The sequence below is a fragment of the Monodelphis domestica genome, chromosome 2, assembly GCF_027887165.1.
Source record: "Monodelphis domestica isolate mMonDom1 chromosome 2, mMonDom1.pri, whole genome shotgun sequence".
Classification (NCBI taxonomy): Eukaryota; Metazoa; Chordata; class Mammalia; order Didelphimorphia; family Didelphidae; genus Monodelphis; species Monodelphis domestica.
Window position 1 is genome coordinate 141,662,947 of NC_077228.1, and position 19,850 is coordinate 141,682,796.

At 37.0% G+C, this 19,850-nt stretch overlaps 1 protein-coding gene and 1 long non-coding RNA gene across 4 annotated transcripts in view; one reads left to right on the plus strand and one right to left on the minus strand.

Moving 5' to 3' along the window:
• The window catches only part of EFCAB2 (EF-hand calcium binding domain 2), a 111,410-nt gene that overhangs the window by 44,157 nt on the left and 47,403 nt on the right, over nt 1-19,850 (minus strand). For all 3 annotated transcript variants that reach the window (XM_056816056.1, XM_007481522.3, XM_007481523.3), the window contains one exon: nt 17,982-18,066. In XM_056816056.1, coding sequence (XP_056672034.1) covers nt 17,982-18,066 — 85 coding nt within the window. The remainder of the gene's footprint in view (nt 1-17,981; nt 18,067-19,850) is intronic.
• LOC130457159 (uncharacterized) lies at nt 4,180-18,026 on the plus strand. Its single transcript, XR_008916238.1, has 2 exons — nt 4,180-12,517; nt 13,049-18,026. It is a non-coding gene; the product is annotated as an uncharacterized LOC130457159 (long non-coding RNA).

The following is a 19,850-nucleotide window of genomic DNA, read 5'->3' on the forward strand; positions in this document are numbered from 1 at the left end:
AGGTTTTTTTTTAAGGAAAGGGAAGCTCTAGGTACTGCTGTGGTACTACTAGTCAGGAAACGGAAGAAGCCAGTGAATAAAGAGAGATTGGAGATAAGTGAGAAAGAGGGCAAGTTCCCAAAAAAGACAAGAGGGGAAAGGCAGCTAGGTGGCTCAACGGATAGCGTCAGGCCTTAGATGGGAGGTCCTGGGTTCAAATGTGACCTCAAGTACTTCCTACCTGCATGAATCAGGACAAGTCACTTAACTTCTATTGCCTAGCCCTTACTATTGATTCCAAGGCAGAAGGTAAGGACTTAAAAAAAAAGAAAGAAAGAAAAAAGGACAAGAGGGGATGCATAAGTACAGTATTTGACCAGGACAAGAAGGGCTACCTCTTTCTCTGAGCCTGGAACAAAAGAGGACAAATCATAGGATAATTTCAAGGCCATTTAAAAGGATTGAGAAGATGACTGAGCTCATGACAATTTCTCTTTACATAAAAAAAAAACTTCAAGTTGTCAGGTTACTAAATCAGCTTACTTTATAACCGTAATAACAGTAAACAGTTATTAAACACCTGTGCTAAGTGCTATATATAAGACAGACAGGCACAGCTGTCGTTTTATTATGAATCTAGTTCCAACAGATTATTCAAGCTATTATGCAATTTATTACTTCAACTGGCAATTTAGAAAGAAGACTAAAAGACCCTGGCAATAAGGACAATGGGTCACCAGCAACTGTCTTTTGAAGAATAATCAAGACAATGGGTTTAAATTTCCTAAAATTGTTATAACTTCTTGACTATCACACTAAGTATGTGATGAATGCTAGGAAGACACTACCAAGAAAGGCAATAGAATCTCCTTTTAAAACTGGAAATATTAAAGACAACAATCTGCTTTACATGGTTTGTTATTAAAAATAAGAATAGATAGCATTCATATAGGAAGGACCTACAATGTGCCAGACAGTGTGCTAAGTGCTTTACAAATACTTCAGTTAATTCTCAGAACAATCTTTGGAGGTAGGTGCTATTATCATCCCCATTTTTCAGATGAGGAAACTGAGTCAGACAGAGGTTAAATGACTTGTCCAGGATCCCATGACAAGTATCTCAAGTCAAATCTAAACTCAGATCTACCTGGATTCCAAACCTAGAATTCTGTCCACTGGACCATTCAGCTGCCCCTAGGCTGAAAGCTCAAGGCTGGGAGGGATGAACCAGATAGCTCTGGGAGGCTAGCCCAGTTAAATGATTGTTTGATAGAGACAGGGATTGGACCTGTGATTTCTTTGCAATAGGGAAGTCCCAGATGGGGAGACTCCCTCTATCTATGTATGTTGGCACATTTTTTGCTCCATATCCTAAGACACCGAATGGTTATATGACTTGCCTATCCAAGACCATATGACCAGCCAGCCAGTGTATGTCAGAGGCAGAATTTAAATCCAAGCCTTCCTAGCTCCAAGACCGGGATTCTGTCCATTCTCCAGTGGTTCCCATTTACTGGTTCACAAGCCCCATCCCAAGTTGACACAAAGGAGGCTCATGCAAAAAATTCCTCAATAACACCATGAGCAATAAGTAACTGCAGAATATTATAAATAGCATATATTAATCTGGGGTTGAAAGAGTTTGCAGACCAAAAAACATTGGAAACTGCTATATTATTTCATGTTACCTCTGAGGATTACATGATGTTAAAAATGAAAGAGGGGGGACAGCCGGGTGACTCAGTGGATTGAGAGTCAGACCCAGAGATGGGAGGTCCTGGGTTCAAATTTGACCTCAGACACTTCCCAACTGTGTGATTCTGGGCAAGTCACTTAATCCCCATTGCCTAGCCCTTACCGCTCTCCTGCCTTAGAACCAATACACAGTATTGATTCTAAGATGGAAGGTAAGGGTTTAAAAAAAATCAAAGGAAATATAATGCTTCGCATCTTAGCAATCAAAACCAAATAGCAATGAGGCAAAAGAAGAGTCTCTCTGACAATTACAACCAAGTCTATTATACTTAGATTAACAGGATCTTTATTTCTGCAATAATCCATGCCTCTGTTCTATATTATTTTCATCAATCTCATTCAAAATGAAATTATCAAGCTATGCCTTGATGCTGGGTTTTACATTGTAAATATTAGTGACTTTGCCTCTCAATTTGCCTGAAATAAGAATTAGAGTCCAAGTAAATTCAAATTAAAAACTGAAAGCCTGCCAGCAGTAGATGTCATCCTTTAGAACCTTCTGCCACATTTAAAGGAGAATCAGAATGAGAAGAAATATCAGTGGGTCTCCTCTGCAAGCAGCAAAAAACAACATGAGGATGTTTCTTCCTTCCTTCTTCCTCCAAAGAACAGTGAGGATAATTCTATGAGCAGTTCCATTCTGTAGAAACCCGGTAAATACTGATTTTGTGATTGACTCATGCTCAGAACTGTGCCCAAGCAGTGGAGAATGAGCAGTAGCCAACTGTCTAAAGCCAGGCCAGGCTTTGGTTCCTCTATTGAGTTCCAAATCTGGTCTCTGATCAAAAAAGACGAGATCTCATTTAAGCAGGTGTTATCCTGCTGAGCACACTGAGCAATAAAATAGTGATGTAAAGAGTGGCTATCAAGGAAAAAAAGGATGTTTAGCTTACTACATTCCCAAAGATTCTATGGATTTTTTAAGAAGGATTAATGGAGTGGAATAAGTTTTCTTTAAGATGTCCCTGTGCTCTTAAATTGTAACCCCGAAATAGGTAAGTCTGAGGGGATTTAGAGCAATAAGTTTCCCCATGGGTCCTCTTATTCATTCTCCCTTCTGGGATTCAAGGGCAAAGAAGAGAGATGAGTGAATAATTCTGTGATCTCTACTCCCACTGTAGCCCTATTGCCAGGAGCATGGAGAAGCAGCAGAAGGGTGCCAGGTGGGTCCTGAAGAACTCCAGATGGCAACTGAAGGGAGCTGGGAGCCTGGCCAGTCCAGAAGAAATCTTATTGCTAACTGTTTAGCCCCAAGAATAAGATAGTAGGGGAAGGGGGGGGGGGGGGGAGAAGAGAGGAGAGGAGAGGAGAGAACACAGGAGACAACAAAAGTCAAAAATATTGCCGAACTTGTTTGAGGAAGTCATCAAGAAGCCTAGGAAAGGAAAGAGATAAGAAAGAAAGGCAAGTTCAGGGGAAAAGATGGGGAAAGCATTAAAAAGGCAAGGGGGTTAACATATAGAAGACAATATTGCTGAGAAAAAAAATAAAGGGAAAGAAATTAAATGTGTGGATATAAGTTTATGATACAATAAAAGATGAAACAGAAGAAAAAAGAAAAAAAACAAGAAAATTAAATGCAGTATTATGAATAAGCCTATTTTTATTCCACAAACATGGGTTTTTTAAAGGTGAATTTGTATTGAAAATTAGGCCAAAATCAAATTATATTTTAAAGAAAAAAAATATATAATAGAGCTCAAATATGGTAATGGTTGGAAAGAAATTTACTTTATAAAATTCTAATAGTCAGTCTGATGCTATAGTAGATAAGAAAGCTGACCTTGAAACCTGGAAGATCTGGGGAAGTCTTGCTTCTGCCACACACTAGTTCTGTAATCCTGGACAAGTCACTTGATCTAATTTCTCAGTGACTCCAGGAACTACTTGAAAACTAGAAATTGCATAAAAGGTACTGAGCTGCGTTGGTAGACAACGTACCTTACCTGAGAGCCCTGCTCTAGTAAATATGCATACGTGCATTGTGTGTATGTGTATGTAACACAACATATACATCTATAGGCGCCTGTTCTATTTACATGTGTGTGGTGCAGTTACATTGATAAAACACATGTTGAGTGCATGTGTGTGCGTACATGCACATGAAACATAGAGTAATCCATCAAAAACTGAGTCCACTCTGGAGCCCAGGGAGGTTATGATTTACCCGGGGTCTATGACAGTGTTGTGGGTAGTTTGAGGGGAACGCCCTGGGTTCAGGATGAGTACCCTTTGCAAGAATGCAAGACTCCAAAACTTAGAATAAAAAGAGAAATTTTATTCATTCGGAATTCATGTTGAATTTGACTGGGAGGACAGCATAGATAGAAAGCCTCCTCCTAGAGGGCATTAATTCTAGGGCCTTTATACTCTTTACAACAGGCAATAAGGGACTTGAGGAGGGTATGCACCAAGGGGTGGGGGGGTGGGGGGTAGTCATCTGACAGGGGTCGGGGTCAGCCTGAAGAGATAGGGGGTGATCCTCATAGTTTAGGGGACAAACTGACTAGGTACATCCTGATGGTATCAAAGCATAGCCTGGAGGTGTATCTCTGCGTCCAAAGGGGATAATTCTCTCAAGGATCTTTCTTATCATTAGCCTTTGAAGTCCAGGCCAACCCTTTCTCTAGCCTTAACAAGAACAAAAGGAAGCAGAGGAATTTTCCTGTTTATAGTTTGGCCTGAAATGCTTCTATAATTTGGGGGTATGAGGTAAACCTAGAGGCCCACATCAGTAGGATTTGAACTCCGGTCCTCTTAGTCCTAGCCACCACATCATTTTGGAAGAAGGTGAAAAGGAGGGCCCAAAGGCAACAGGAAATCAATCAATCAATCCCTACCCTCTGTGACTTCTGATTCTCCCACTCCTACCTTCTTCCTGTCCAGGCTATTTTCTTGATTAGCTGTTTCAAGTTTGTCAGTATTTATGACATTTATTCAATTCTTTATCTCGGCTCCTTAAACAGGGCTCTTATAGTCTTCTGCAACACCACTGAGAAAAGAATAATTATTTTCTTTTCAAATGCCCTCTCTTAAAAAAACAATGGATCTAAGGTCATGAAGCTATCTCAGACTCTTACTGTGTGACCCTGAACAAACCATTTAATCTATCTCAGCCTCCTCAACTGTAAAATGGGTATAACAGTACCTATTTCACAAGGTTGTTGTGGAGCTCAAATGAGATATTTGTAAAGCATTTAGAAATTTGTACTCTTATTCAACATAAGCTATTGCCTTTAAGAGTCTCTGGGAACAGTGACTTAGGGCCCCCCTTTCTCTCCTAGTAAGCCTCCCTGATATCTCTTATCCTAACTTAATGTAAGAAAACTTCTCTTGTATATACAAATCGACACAACTATAAAATGAGGATAATAACAGCACCTACCTCAAAAGGCTACTGGGAGGATTAGATGAGTTAATTATTTGTGAAACCCTAACCATAGCACCTGGCACTTAGTAGGGGCTCTATAAACACTTATTTCCTCTCTCTACTCTTATATGCAACAATTAAGCATTTCAAATTAGGGGGAAAAAAGGGTTCTGGCTAAGTGAAACCCAATTATTTCATTTAGGGCTGGGGTTTGTAACCTAGGATCTGAGAACTTGGGCTTCTTTTATATTTTGGTTACTGGATTTCAATATAATTGGTTTTTTAAAATATTTCAACAAATGAATTTCAAAATAATTTATTTCCTTTTTAATTCCACCTATTTTATCTTGTTGCATTTGAAGATGGTATTCTGAGGAGTCCACAGGCTTCACCAAGCTACCAAAGAGGTCCATTACAAACACACACACACACACACAGAGGCTAAGAACTATTATTCTCTAGCCATTCAGATCCTCAGAGAGGTCTCATTTCTACTCTCTAGGGACATAGTCGTCTCCCATTTTGCTAAATGGAAACTAACTGCAGAAGTCTTCTAAAGCTGGGACACAAGACGATTCACACTTGCACCAGCACCACATCTCCTGCAGTCACTGTGATAAGGGCTAAATTCAAGTCAGAACAAATGAGTCACAATCAGGTTGCTTCAAACAATGGCATCATCTTTTAATTTAGAACAGCATTTGGATCAGGGTAAAATTTCCGCCCTGATAACCAGTTCCTGGAGTCCTTCCAAGGCATTGCATGTAGTATCAGCATTCTACCACTAGATGGAGACAGAACCCTTGGATGCTTGGGGAGGCTCCCATGATGCACTGCGGTGCAGGCCCCAAGCCACCTTCGTGGGTGAAGGTGTTGGATTCAGGGCCTAGTGTTCAGAATCCTTTCTGATATGCAGTGCCAGGGCAGCTGAGGGCCCTTCCCTTCCAAAGCATGGGCTAGGAGGGAGGCCAAAGCCAAATTGGAAAAGAGGATTTGGATTCTTTTTTTTTCTCTTTTCCTTTTTTTTTTAGATTAGATTCCATTTGGCAAAAGCACAAGATGAAGTAAAAATGAGGGTTAAATGTCCTTAGTTAACTCACCCCAATGAATGTTAATTAAGTCAGAGGCTGGGAAATGTGTACTGCCGATCTTGTTCAGCACCAGCTATGACTTTTAAAGGTCCTTGGGAACAAATGAAGAGCCTCCTTCCCCCCCAAATTAAGCCTCCCTGATACCTTCTTATCCAGACTTGTTTTTAAGAAGACTTCTCTGGTGCATAACATAGACAGCAAATCCCTGCCCTCCCAGGGAAGTACTTCACTCCACCGAACCAGGGAAATACTGGTACCCACCCTGGGAGGAAAATGGGCCATTGTTCTCCGCACCCGAGGTAAAAGTGGGGGATGGGGAAGCTGCCTGGTAGAATCTGAATATTCGAAACAGCCTTGAAGGTGAGCCAACTACTGGAAATAACACTTTGGGGCTCTGAAAAGCCCGTGCTATTTTTCCACACTTACAGGCAATTATCTGAGAAATTATTATTGGCAAATGGCTATCAAAACATTTTTTAAGGGTGTACTCTTGTGAATATTAAAATACATGTGTAGACATATATGTATATATTAAATACTCGTTTTAAAAATTACAATTTAACAAAGCCTTTGTTTTCTTTAAATGTAGGAAATGTAGTATTCTGACTAATAAGTTATTATGAATAATTATATTGAGAAGCAGGCATTTAATCAGGACATTGCTTCGACAAGCCAAGAAAAACAATTATATTCTTTAACAGACACACCATTAAAAAATATGTGTTTATGTGTATACCTAGGCATATTTGGCTACATAGATATCTAGATAGATAGAAATAGTTAGATATATCTCAGGAATGAACAACTAATGGATTGTTACATGGCTTCTCAAGGTTCCTGTTTGCCCACCCTTAATTTATAATATATATTATACATGGTTTAAAACTTTCCAGAGAATTAGAATATAGTAATAATAATAACATTGATATAATGCTTTCTATGTGCCAGGCACTGTACTAACTGCTTTAAAAATATTTTCTCATTTTATCTTCACAGCAACCCTGGGAGGTAGGTGCCACTATTCTTCCCATTTTATAGATCAGGAAACTGAGGCAAACAAGGGTTAAGTAACTTGCCCAGCACTCTATCCAACATGCCACCTAGCTGCCCCCAAAAGATACTCAACCCCAAATCTAATATAAAAATAAATCATCTTCTTTTGATGATTCAGAAGGTACTCCAGGGAAGGGGGGGAGGGGAACCACTAACTTTAGAACCTAAAGACCCAAGTTCAGTTATCTCTTACAAGCTATATATGTCACCCTGAACAAGTCACAACCTCTGAATCTGTTTCCTCAAGGGGAAGATGGAGATGATAATATACTACTTATCACTACAGGTGAAATAATATATCTAAAGTTCTTTGTATACTACAAAGTGATATTTAAATGTCATCTATTTTACAAGATAAAAATCATTACTGTATTAGAGAGATAAAGAACCAGTTAATAAGCAGTTCTAGGAGGCAAAATAACAAATTATCTAGAACTTATTTTCTATTGCCAAGCCTGTCTATATAATAAATATGCATATATGTGTGTATATATGTACATAGATACATTATCTTTCATTTCTCTAATCCTTCCCACTTCTGTCCTCTTGCTACCTCACCTTTGTTAACATCAAGACATATAAAAGCTAAAAGCTCAATGGATAGAGTCAAGATTAGAGATAGGAAGTCCTGGGTTCAAATTTTACCTCAGACACTTCCTAGCTGTGTGACTTGGGCAAATCACTTAATCCCTATTGCCTAGGCCTTACTGTTCTTCTGCCTTGGAACCAATATTTAGTATAGCATCTAAGTCAAAAGAGAGAGTTTTTTTTTAAATTTCGTTTAAAGCATTTAAAGCCTTGAAATAAAGATACAAGGGCCATAACTAGGTCTTAAAATAAAAAGTATTTTCCAGTGGATTGCTTAAAAGTATGCTAGCAGGTGCAGCTAGATGGCTCTGTAAATAGCAAGCCAGGCCTAGAGACAGGAGGCACCAGGTTCAAATCTTGCCCCAGATATTTTCTATTTGTAGGACCCAGGACAAATCACTTAACCTGCATGGCCTAACCCTTACCTCTCTTCTGCCTTGAAACCAGTATTTAGTATAGAATCTAAGACAGGAGGTAAGGATTTTTTTTTAAGTATGCTAGGGTTTTTAAGTATTTATGGAAAACCTAGTATAATTGTTATGCCTATTATTACTAACAGATAGATGCTTTCTTAAGAATTTTAGAGGCAATTTACATAAGACCACAAGAAAAGGTTAAGGCCAGCCAAACTTAAATTTCCAAAACAGTATAATATAATGATTTATAGAAATCTCTTTTTAAGACCAACTGAATGCCCCTATTAGTATGCTATGAACATGATTTTCCCTGTCCTTTTTCCTAACAAAAGTTTTTAACCAAGACAAACTCCCTGTCAGATGGATTATTAGCAAAAAGAAGTAAACATTTTTATAACTGATGGAATTTTAGAAACCTTCAATAAGATCTTAAGGAAACAAATATTCTCTGGGTAACTAACTGGCTTGTTGAGCATTATGGTATTTTTTCCTTCTATGCCAATTTTCTAGTCACAGGAAAAAAATTAATCTTATGGCTTTAGAATTATGCCTGACTTAGAGGCCAACATGGCAGATTAAGGGTAGTATCCAGCTAACCTCTCCCAACATTCCCCTCTAAAGAACTTGAACACCAAATGACATTTTAAAAAAAAAATTGGAGGAGCAAAACCAACCAAAGGTCAGGGTGAAACATTTTTCCAGCCTAAGAAAATTACGAGGTCAGAAGGAAAAGTCCATGGCAGAGGACAGAAGCCTGTTCAGAGAAATGAATGGCTGCAGCAACAGCACCCTTGGATAAATCAGGATGAGATTACAGAGGTTCCTTTGCTGGCACTGGGTATAGCGGGTGCTGACTGGCAACTCTACTGCCCAAATGCAGTTCTGGATCACAGATCCAGGGCACAGAGGAGCGCTTCTGGTCAGTCACAAGGGAGCAGGGGTCCTGGTTACGGTTCCAGGGCCAAGAAAAATGCAAGCATTCTTGGCTGCAGGGGACCAGGGTTTCTTCTGGGATAAAGAACAGGAACAGGCCAAGAGAGCAGTGACCATACCTCTCCCAAGAGCATATCACCTTAGAACCACTGAAAACCTGTACATTCCCCAGAACTAGCTCTGAAAAGAGCAACACAAAACAGCTTAAGGCTTACGACAATGGCTCCCTACCCCAAGGTTAGCAGAGCTCAACTTTAACATAAAGTTCAAAGTTAAGAAATAGGCTGGGAAAGAAGCAAACAATAAAAATAGAACTTGATCCTAAAAAAGCAACTATGGAGGCAAGGAAGCCCAAGATAAACAAACTTAGAAGATAGCATTGTGAAAACAGCTACCAAAAAAGCCTCAAAGAAAATTATAACTGAAGCCAATCCCAACAAGAATTCCCAGAATTGCTAAAGAGATAAATGGTGGAGGAAAAATTGAACAAAGAAATGACAGTGATGCAAGAAAATTATGAAAAAAGGATTAACAGTTTGTCAAATGCGACCCAAAAAAAAACTGAAGAAAATAGCACTGAAAAAACAGATGTGGCCAAATGGTATTATAATTAAAATTATTTTGAGAGACCGATTTTGGATAAAAATATCAATTTATTGATTAGGTCAGCATCATAACCAATTAAATGACAGATCAATGGCCCTCTTGACAACTAGAGACCTCAAAGGCCCTGGATCTGATACCGATCTGATACCGATATATACTTTGAGAAGCTCATTATTCAGCTCTTCCCTTGAACATACCAAGATGTCTCCAATTGGTAAACAGGAGGTGGTCCATCAAAGGTGGTCCCTTCACCACACCAACAGATAGGTAATGGTTTGTAACATATACAGGAAAAAAAATCATTGTAGAGGGTAGCTTGGTGGCTCAGTAGAGAGAGAGGAGAGGGTAGCTTAGTGGCTCAGTAATGGTTTGTAACATATACAGGAAAAAAATCATTGTAGAGGGTAGCTTGGTGGCTCAGTAGAGAAAGAGTCAAGTCTAGAGATGGGAGGTCCTGGGTTCAAATCTGACCTCAGAAACATCCTAACTGTAGGACCCTCGGCAAGTCATTTATTGCTTAGCCCTTGCTGCTCTTCTGCCTTAGAACCAATACAATGATTCGAAGATGAAGGTATGGGTTTAAAAAAAATGATGTGATGAGGGAGATGGTTTCAGAAGTATATGGCAAGACTTATATGAACTAATGCGAAGTGACATTAGAAGAAACAGGAAATCACTATACACAATAACAGCAATATTGAAAAGCTCCTCAACTGTAAAAGACTTGGCTACTCTGATCAATATAATGATCCAAGACAATTCCAAAGGATTTATAATGAAAGAAGCTATCTACCTCCAGAGAGAGAACTGCTCAACTCTGAATGCAAAAAAAGGTATAAATTTCTCATTTGCTTAATTTTTCTTGATTAAAAAAAATATATTGCCAGTATAGAAATGTGTTTTGCATGATCTCACATGTATAAATACTATCATATTCCTTTCCGTCTCAGTGAGTAGGAGAGAAGACAGGAAAGAATTTGGAACTCAAAATTTAAAAAGAAAAGAGTGTTTAAAATAAATATTTTTAAAGAATTATATCTGATTTTTTTAACCAAAAATTACCTCCTTATTCACCAAATATGGCTTCAGATGATTTTTTTATTATTTCCAAAAGTTAAATCCAATGTCAAAGAAAGATTTGGCAAAGTTGAAAATTCTTTTAAGTGTTTAAAAAGAATTTGCCATTGATTCTAAAAATAATTCCAAAAACAATTTGGATTTATACAATAAAAATCAATAAATTATTCATATCCTTTAACCCAGAGATCCCACTATGATGCATATATCTCCAAAGAGGTGAAAGAAAGGTCCCATGTAAAACAAAATATTCTTAACTATTCTTTGTGGTAGCAAAAATTGCAAGGAAAATGAGTACCCACTGATTGAAGAACAAAGAAATTTTAGTCTGTAAATGTAATAGAATATGATCATGCCATAAAATGACAAAGGAAGCATTTTAAAAATTAGGTATATGGGGGGCAGCTGGGTAGTTCAGTGGATTGAGAGCCAGGCCTAGAGATAAGAGTTCTTGGGTTCAAATGTGACCTCAGAAAATTCCTAGCAGTGTGACCCTGGGAAAGTCACTTCATCCCCATTGCCTAGCCCATACTGCTCTTTTGTCTTGGAACCAGTACACAGTATCTATTCTAAGAAAAGGGTTTAGGAAAGACAAAAACAAAAGGCATTATTTAAATATGAACTCTTAACATTTTAACAATATTATTTATTAGGATAATCGCAGAACTTTTAGAGTTGAAAGGGACCTCAGTGGCTATATCTAATATAACTTATACCTGAAAAAGAATCTCTATTACCACATACCAAGCAAGTGGTCATTCAGACTGCTAGAATCCTCTAGGGAGGGGAAATTCACCACTTCCGGAAACAGTTCAGACTACTTATGACTATCTCTAATTATTAGGAAATTTTTCCTTATGTCAAGCCTAAATTTTCATCTTTGTGACTTACAACATTGCTCCTAGTTCTGCCCTTTGGAACCAAACAAAATAGGTCTAATTATTGTAAATTATTTTATTTGACTGAATTGCCAAAGAGTAGATAGGAACTATTCTCAGACAAAAAAAAAATCCACAACAATGAAAGTCAAGCACTACAAAAGTAAATTCACTCCATCCCTGGCCAAGAACCTGTAGTACTTATATTTTAAATTATGGGATTGACATACAAATCTTGTTCCCAGACACCATCTTTTTAATCAGTCTTTCACCTCTCTAATCAGTTTTTTCATTTCCTTTATTCCTTGCCTTCACTAGGTAGCAGACCTGGAAACAACATTGTGCTCTAGGGTTCTCCTTGTACAAGGCTCTGAAACCTTGGGCAACGCTTTCTAAGGTCCTGGTAGCAGTGTCATTTAAACCCACATGAATCATCAGAAGTAGGCCATACTCATCTGGATTGACTAGTCTTCTTAGGAAGTTTTCTGACATCCCAGTATGACACCAGACCTCTCATCATCAATAAAGAACTAACTCAGTTCCCCAACAAAGAGCCCGCAACCAGCAGTTCTTCCTCCCATCCTTCCTCCCCAGAGCATCCAGCTCCCTCTTCTGGAGAACAGTCATCCTCTCACTCATTCCTGACATAAGTCAAGTTCTCCATGTCTTAACTTTTACTCTCTTTTTTTTTTCCAGATTGAAGTCCCTCTTAACATTTTTTAAAGGAACACTCCATTTTCCTCAATCACCCAAAGGAAGTATGGAGAGAAGGTAAACATTAGTTAACTGTTTTGCCCAAAATCATGCTATCAGTTTTCATTGCTTGTACTATTCCTTCCACCTACAATGCTCTTCCCACCACATCTTCAGCTTCTGAAATCCAACTAAGCTAAAACGCCATCTAAAAAACCAAGGTTTAAAGCCTTCTTTGATTCTCCCTGAAATCCCTCTGAACTCCCACAACATTTTACTTTTACTTCTCATAGGGTATTTATTTTGCCTTAGATTTGTGATCAGAGAAACTCAGATTCCCATTCTCTTTCTACTACATAATACCTGTGTGGCCTTTGCTAAGGTGCTTGTCCCGTCCTAAGATGTTTCATTTAAATAAAATAAAGAGGTTGAACCATTTGATTTTAGAGGCCTCTAAATCTATGGTCCCAGGTATTGACCTGGCACCCAGTAGGTGTTTAACTAATACTTTATAATTGATTGATCCTATGACTTTATACTGAGTTATTTGTATACTTATCCAATTTCTTCCCACTTTCCCTCACAATACATTTTTTTTTTTGTAAATAGGGCTGGCTACTCACTTTGAAGAACCAGCACAGCAGAGCAGATAGAGCATTCACAGCTCACAGCTCATGTCAGGCATTTATTGCATGACCCTGAACATCACTTAAACTCTATTTTCTCAACAACAAAATGAGTGTAACAATATTGAGGCATTTACATCACAGGACCATTGGGAGCATCAGATGAGATAATGTATGTAAAAAGCTTGGAGGTCTTAAAGTACTCTCTAAATAACAATTAGTAGTAGTAGTAGCATCCTCAGCAATGCCTATCATGCAGTAGGTACCAAATAAATATCTGAAGAATTTAAAGAATTCCAAAAGCAAAACACAAGTCTCTGATGTATTTTGTGTATTATCTATATTTAGATCTGGTGAGGATTTCATGGTATGGCACAATGGAAAGGGCATTGATTCTAGAGCCAGAAGCCCTGGGTTTGAATTCTCCCTATTTGACAAGAGGCATTTAACCTCCCTATACCTCAGTTTCCTCATCTGCAAAAAGAAAAAGTTGAACAAGGCAGATTCTAAACTCATTTCAGTTCAAAAACTATTTGGTCCTATGATCCTGTGACATTTTGCAGGGCTTTCAAAATTTACCACATAAACATATTAGCATGTTATTACTAATAAGAAGGCTGTCTTTCGTCTGGAAAAGTGGATTAAGGTAGTTTAACCCTTAGAAAGATTTCCTCAAAATTCTCTCCTCATTTACAATGATTTGCAACAAGAACAGCCCTCTATCTGTAGTATGATTGGAACTAGGTATACTGGAGTGGAAGACTTAGGTTAGAATCTTGGCTCTACTACTTATCATCAGTGTGCCCTTACCAAGACATTGAGCCTCTTGGAATGTCAGCTCCTGTAAATGTAAATGTAAAATGGATGATTTCTACCTCTAAAGTCCAATCATTATCATTATGCTTCTAGGCATGGTCACAGCACATGGATAGAATTGGCACTTACCAATAAGAAGCAATCGTTTAATTAAAAAGTTTTTGCACAAACAAAACCAATGCAACCAAGACTTGGAGGAAAGCTGAAAGCAAGGGAAAAAATTCTGCAGCAAGTATCTGATAAAGGCCCAATTTCTCAAATACATAGAGAACTGAGTTGAATTTATAAGAATAGAAGACATTCTCCAATTGATAAAATGGTTAAAGAATATGAACAGGCAATTTTCAGACAAAAAAATCAAGGTTATCTATAGTCCTATGAATAAATGCTCTAAATCACTCTTGATTAGAGAAATGCAAATTAGAACAAAAATGTACCAAATCATACCTATCAAATTAGCTATATGACAGAAAAGGAAAATGGCAAATGTTAGGATGTAGAAATTAATGCTCTCTTGGTGAAGTTGTGAACTGGTCAACTATTCAGAAGAGCACTTTGGAATTATACCTGACAGGCTATAAAACTGTGCATATTCTTTGATCCAGCAGTACCACTACTAGTTTGTTTCTCAAAGAGATTTTTTTATTTAAGAGAAAAGGACCTATGTGTATAAAAAATGTAGCAGCTCTTTTTGTAGTAGCAAAGAACTGGAAATTGAGGGGCTATTCATCTATTGAAGAATTGAAGAATGGCTAAACAAGTTGTGGCACATGACTGTAATGGAATATTATTATGCCATAAGAAATGACAAGAAGGTTGATTTCAGAAAAACCTAGAAAGGTCTACATGAACTGATACAAAGTGAAGTAAGCAGAACCAGGAGAACATTGTACATGGTAATAGCAATACTGTATGAAGAACAATTGTAAATGACTTAACTATTCTTAGTAATACAGTGACCCAAGATGATTCCCAACACCTAGCAATGAGAAATGCCTCCTGACTAAGAATCGATGGAGCCTGAATACAGATCAAAACATACTATATTGCATACTATATAATATGTTTCAGTTTTTTCTTCATTTTTGTTTTGTTTTTTTGTTCAAATCCTCTTCCACAAAATGACTAATATGGGAAAATGTTTTATGTTATTGCACATGTAAAATCTTTATCAGATTGCTCGCTGTCTTAGAGAGCGAGACACAGTGAAAAAGAGAATTTGGCTCAAATTTTTTTTAAAAGGTTAAAAATTGTTTTTAGGTGAAATTAAGAAAAAATAATTAAAAAAAAACAATCAATTATTCAATGCAGACGGCTAATCTGCTTACTCATTTCCTGCAGCTTCATATCCCAACAGGTTATCAGTGGATAGAAGACTGGGCTTGGAGTCCAGACAACTTGAGTTTATATGCAACCTCAGATACTTCCTAGCTGTGTAATACTTAGCAAGTTTTTTAACCTGTTTCCTCAACTATAAAGTGGGAGATAATAATCAAAGCACCTACTTCACAGAGTTGTTGTAAACATCAATATTTATATAGTACTTATACGTTTGTGGTACTAGTGAAACATTCAGGTAGAAATGTAGCTAGTTGGAAAAGTGGATCTGGAGCTTATAAGAGGTAAAGACTTAGAAATATATATTTGGGAGTTATCTGCAAAGAAATGGAGACTGGCTCCATGGAATTAATTCAACAATAAGAGATTAATGGAACAGACTAGACAAGGGAGAATCAGAAATAATAGAATTTAATAAACAACCCAATGTTTGTTTGATACAGAGGAAAACATAAATTACCAAGGGAAAAATCTCCTTATTTAATAAAAACTTCTAGGAAAACTGGAAAGCAATCTGGCATAAAATTAGGCTTAGGCCACTACTTTGCACCATATTTTACAATATATTCTGAATGGACATATACACATAACCTTAATATTAAAACTCATAATATTAAAAAATTTAAAAGATCATTAGTTTATCATGGCTATGGATAAAAGATGTATTCTTAACCTACCAAGGGATAGAGGCAAATATAAAAGATAAAATAGATAATTGATTATATAAAATTGAAAAGCTTCTGCACAGACACAAGTAATACACCTAAGATAAGAAAGGAAGGAGTTAAACAGGGGAAAATATTTGCATTAAATTTCTCTGATAAGGGCTTGGTATCCAAGATAAATAAACAATTAGTAAATATACATGATTAATAGTCATACTCCAATATATCAGTCAAAGAATCTGAACAAACAGTTCTGAAAAAGAACTGCAAATTACTCACAATCACATGAAAGAATGTTCCAGATCACTAATAATTAGAGAAATACAAATCACAACAACCCTGAGGTTTTACTTCCCACCCTCCAAATCAAGAAAGATGATAAAAAATGGCAATAGTCAATGTTGTAAGAGTTGTGGAAGGATAGACACCTTGATACATTTTAATGAAACTATGAAATGGCACAACCATATTGGAAAGCAATTTGTAATTATGCAAATAAAATTACTAAAATCTCTATACTCTTTGAATCAGATATTCCATTACTGAGCTTATACCCCAAGGAAGCAGTAAGAATAAGAAAGCACTCATACACAACAAAATATTTATAACAGCACTTTTTATGATAGCAAAAATTTGGAAACAAAGCCCATCAACTGGAGAATGGCTACACAAATCAAGGTACTTGAATGTAATGGAAAGATTGCTGAACTGGAAGAAACGATGAATGTGATGAATACAAGGAAGCATGGAAATTTCTATATTAATTAATCCAGAGTGAAGTAGAAGCAAGAAACCAGTATACATGGAGATTACTGCAATGTAAATGGAAAGAACAGCTACACATCAAAAAGTCAAAAATGAATGTAAACAGAATTGCAAAGATCAAGCATAACATGAAGAGATAAGAGAGGACATTCCCAACCTACCCTTCTGTAGATGTGGGAGGTCCATAGGTATTACACATTACACAGATTTTAGACTTTTTTGAATGTACTAATCCATTATGCTGATTTTTTTCCTCTCTCAAAAAAAAAAAATCCCAACTACTGTTTATATAATAGGATGGTTCCCTGGGAGGGGTTTGGGAAATTTGGGAAAACAACAATGAAGTAAGAAACAGAAATTATCAGTAAAAAACTTATTTAAAAATTCAACTATCAATGTGGCTACACAGTCAACATTTTTTAAAAATTCTTTGCCTTCAAGGAGCTTAAATTCCACTGGGAGAGAAAGAGAAGATTCTCTTGTTTTTGCTTATTTTTATCATTGGTACTAAGCATAGTACCTGGCATATAGTGTTTATTATGTGTATTTTATTATTTATTATTAATATTATTATGTATCATAATAACATAATACTTATGTTTGTTTATGTCCATTTGTTAACTGCTAAATGACTGATGAGTAATTAATTTTGTTTTTATTGGATATTTTACTTATCACATCAAGGGATCAGTCTCGGTCAGGCTCAGCCCACTATATCACAGGGAGAGAAATTAGCCTTTGTAAGGGACAGGGGAGGCATTTTTTTCTCTGTATCCAGAGGAAAATAAAGCAGGTAATCATGCTGAGAAATTCCAGAGAATGGAGGGAGGAGAGCTGAGGTCAGATCAGGTGGCCTCAGTCTTCTCAGTGATGCAGGAGCTAAAGGCCATCTTCTAGTTTTCTGGGATGCCTGCGATGTGGTTGGTAGTGAAGAAAGAATAAAAGGTATCCCACAGTTTGTGTGGGAAATGGGATAAGAAGCTGATGAAGGTTAAGTAGAAAGAATATCTACTTACAGTGTGGACCCTGCTGGGGTATATACCATAAATAGTATTAGTGAGTAAATGTTTTTACTTCAGCTTCCTTAAGGTCCTTTTCATTACTAAAATTCTATGTCTCTGTGTATAGAAAATAGGAATTAGCAAGGATTCGGTTTCTATATTTTAATAAAGCCAAAGGTAGAAAACTATTGCTATGGTATAACAAATCTAATATATTCTGTGAATAGGAAAGAGATTTCTTGATATTTCACTTGTTACTTAAGTAATTTATGATTCTATGGCTTAAACAACATTCCTATGTAATATTTTATGAAAGAAAAGATTTCCAAACCTGACATCCACAGTGTCATTGGATTCATGGTCAAAAACCTCAAAAGCTTCTTTGATCTTTTTTTGAAGTTCTAGCAATCCTGCATCTGTAAAAGATAAAGCAACAAAAATAAATCTACCCAACCACTTAAATCAAAGTAGAATTTTTAATAGCCCATGATTACTAAATAAACAATGATAAAATCAAAATTCCTCTTCCTGATTTTACCTAGTTTCTTTTTAAGGAATAATTTCAGGTCCCATCTTCTATCAGAAGCCCTTCCTACTCTCCCCAAGTTGTTAGAAATCTCCCCTACCTGGGACAGAGCAAAGATAGCAGAGAAGATACATAGATACATCTGATTTCTACCAAATTACCCGCCAAAAAGCTAAGATATGGCACTTCAAAATGAATTCTGGAGCAGAATAACCCACAAAAAGACAGGGTGAAGTAATTTTTCAGCCCAAAACAAGTTAAAAGGTCAGGATGAGGGATCTAGTACATGGAATGGAGGTGGAGTAAGACCCACTTCCACAAAGGGGCCTGGGTGAAGCTGAAGCAGCAGCAAATGCTTCTGGAGCTCTCAGGCACAGAAAGGAGGAGGGGGGTTGATAAACTGCTCAGAAAGAGATTACAGGGATCTATTTGCTGGTTCTAAGTTGCACTATCCATATACAGAGCTAGGAAGTAGTCCTAAGGGCATGGCCTCAGGGGGATGAGAAGCACTAGGAAATATCAGTCACAGAGGAAAGGATCCTGGCCATAGTTCTAAGATGGGAAAGAGTGCTTGTGATTACTAACAGATCAGAGTACAAGCCAGGAGAGTATTAAACACACCTCTCCTTACATCATACCACTGTGGAAGAACTGAAAGCAGATAGATCCCCAGTGTCAGCTCTTTAGGCAGCTGCACAAAGAACCTGAAGCTTAGAACAGTGCTCCCTTCACCACACTTACAGAGCCCAACTTTAACAGTTTGGTATTGGTTTTTTGGGTTTTTGGGGGGTTTTTTGGGGGGGGGTTCAATCAAAAGCCTGGAAAATAAGCAAACAACAAAAAAAGAAATTCAGCATGGAAGGTTATTTTGGTGACAGGGAAAACCAAAACACCAACATAGAAGACAACAAAGACAATACTCCTATATCCAAAGCCTCCAAGAAAAATAGGAATTGCTCTCATGCCCAAAAGAATTAATGGAAGACCTCAAAAAGGATTTTAAAAATCAAATAAGAGAGGTAGAAGAAAAATTATAAAAGAAATGATAATAATACATGAAAACCCTGAGGGGGGTGGGGGGAGTCAACAGCTTGGTAAAGAAAGAACAAAAAAAAATACTGAAAAAAAGTAATACTTAAAAAACAGAATAGGCCAGTTGGTAAAAGAGGTATAAAAATGCACTAAGGAAAAAAAAAAACTTTTAAAAAGTGAAACTGGCCAAATGAAAAAGAAGGTACAAAAGCTCACTCAAGAAAACCATGCCATATTTTTTAAAATTAGAATTGTGCAAGTGGAAGCTAATGACTCCATCAAGAAACAATCAAAATCAAAAGAATGAAAAAATAGAAGAAAATGTGGAATATCTCATAGAAAAAAGCAACTGACCTAGAAAATAAATCCAAGAGAGTTAATCTAAAAATTACTGTATTACCTGAAAACCATGATTAAAAAAAAAAAGTTTCAATATCATCTTTCAAGAAATTATCAAGAAAAACTGCCCTGATATTCTAGAACCAAAGGGCAAAATAGAAATTGAAAGAATATAATGATCACCTCCTGAAAGAATTCCCAAAAGGATAATTCCCAGGAATATAGCCAAATTCAAGAATTCCCAGGTGAAGGAGAAAATACTGCAAGTAGCCAAAAAAATGCAAATATTATGGAGCCACATTC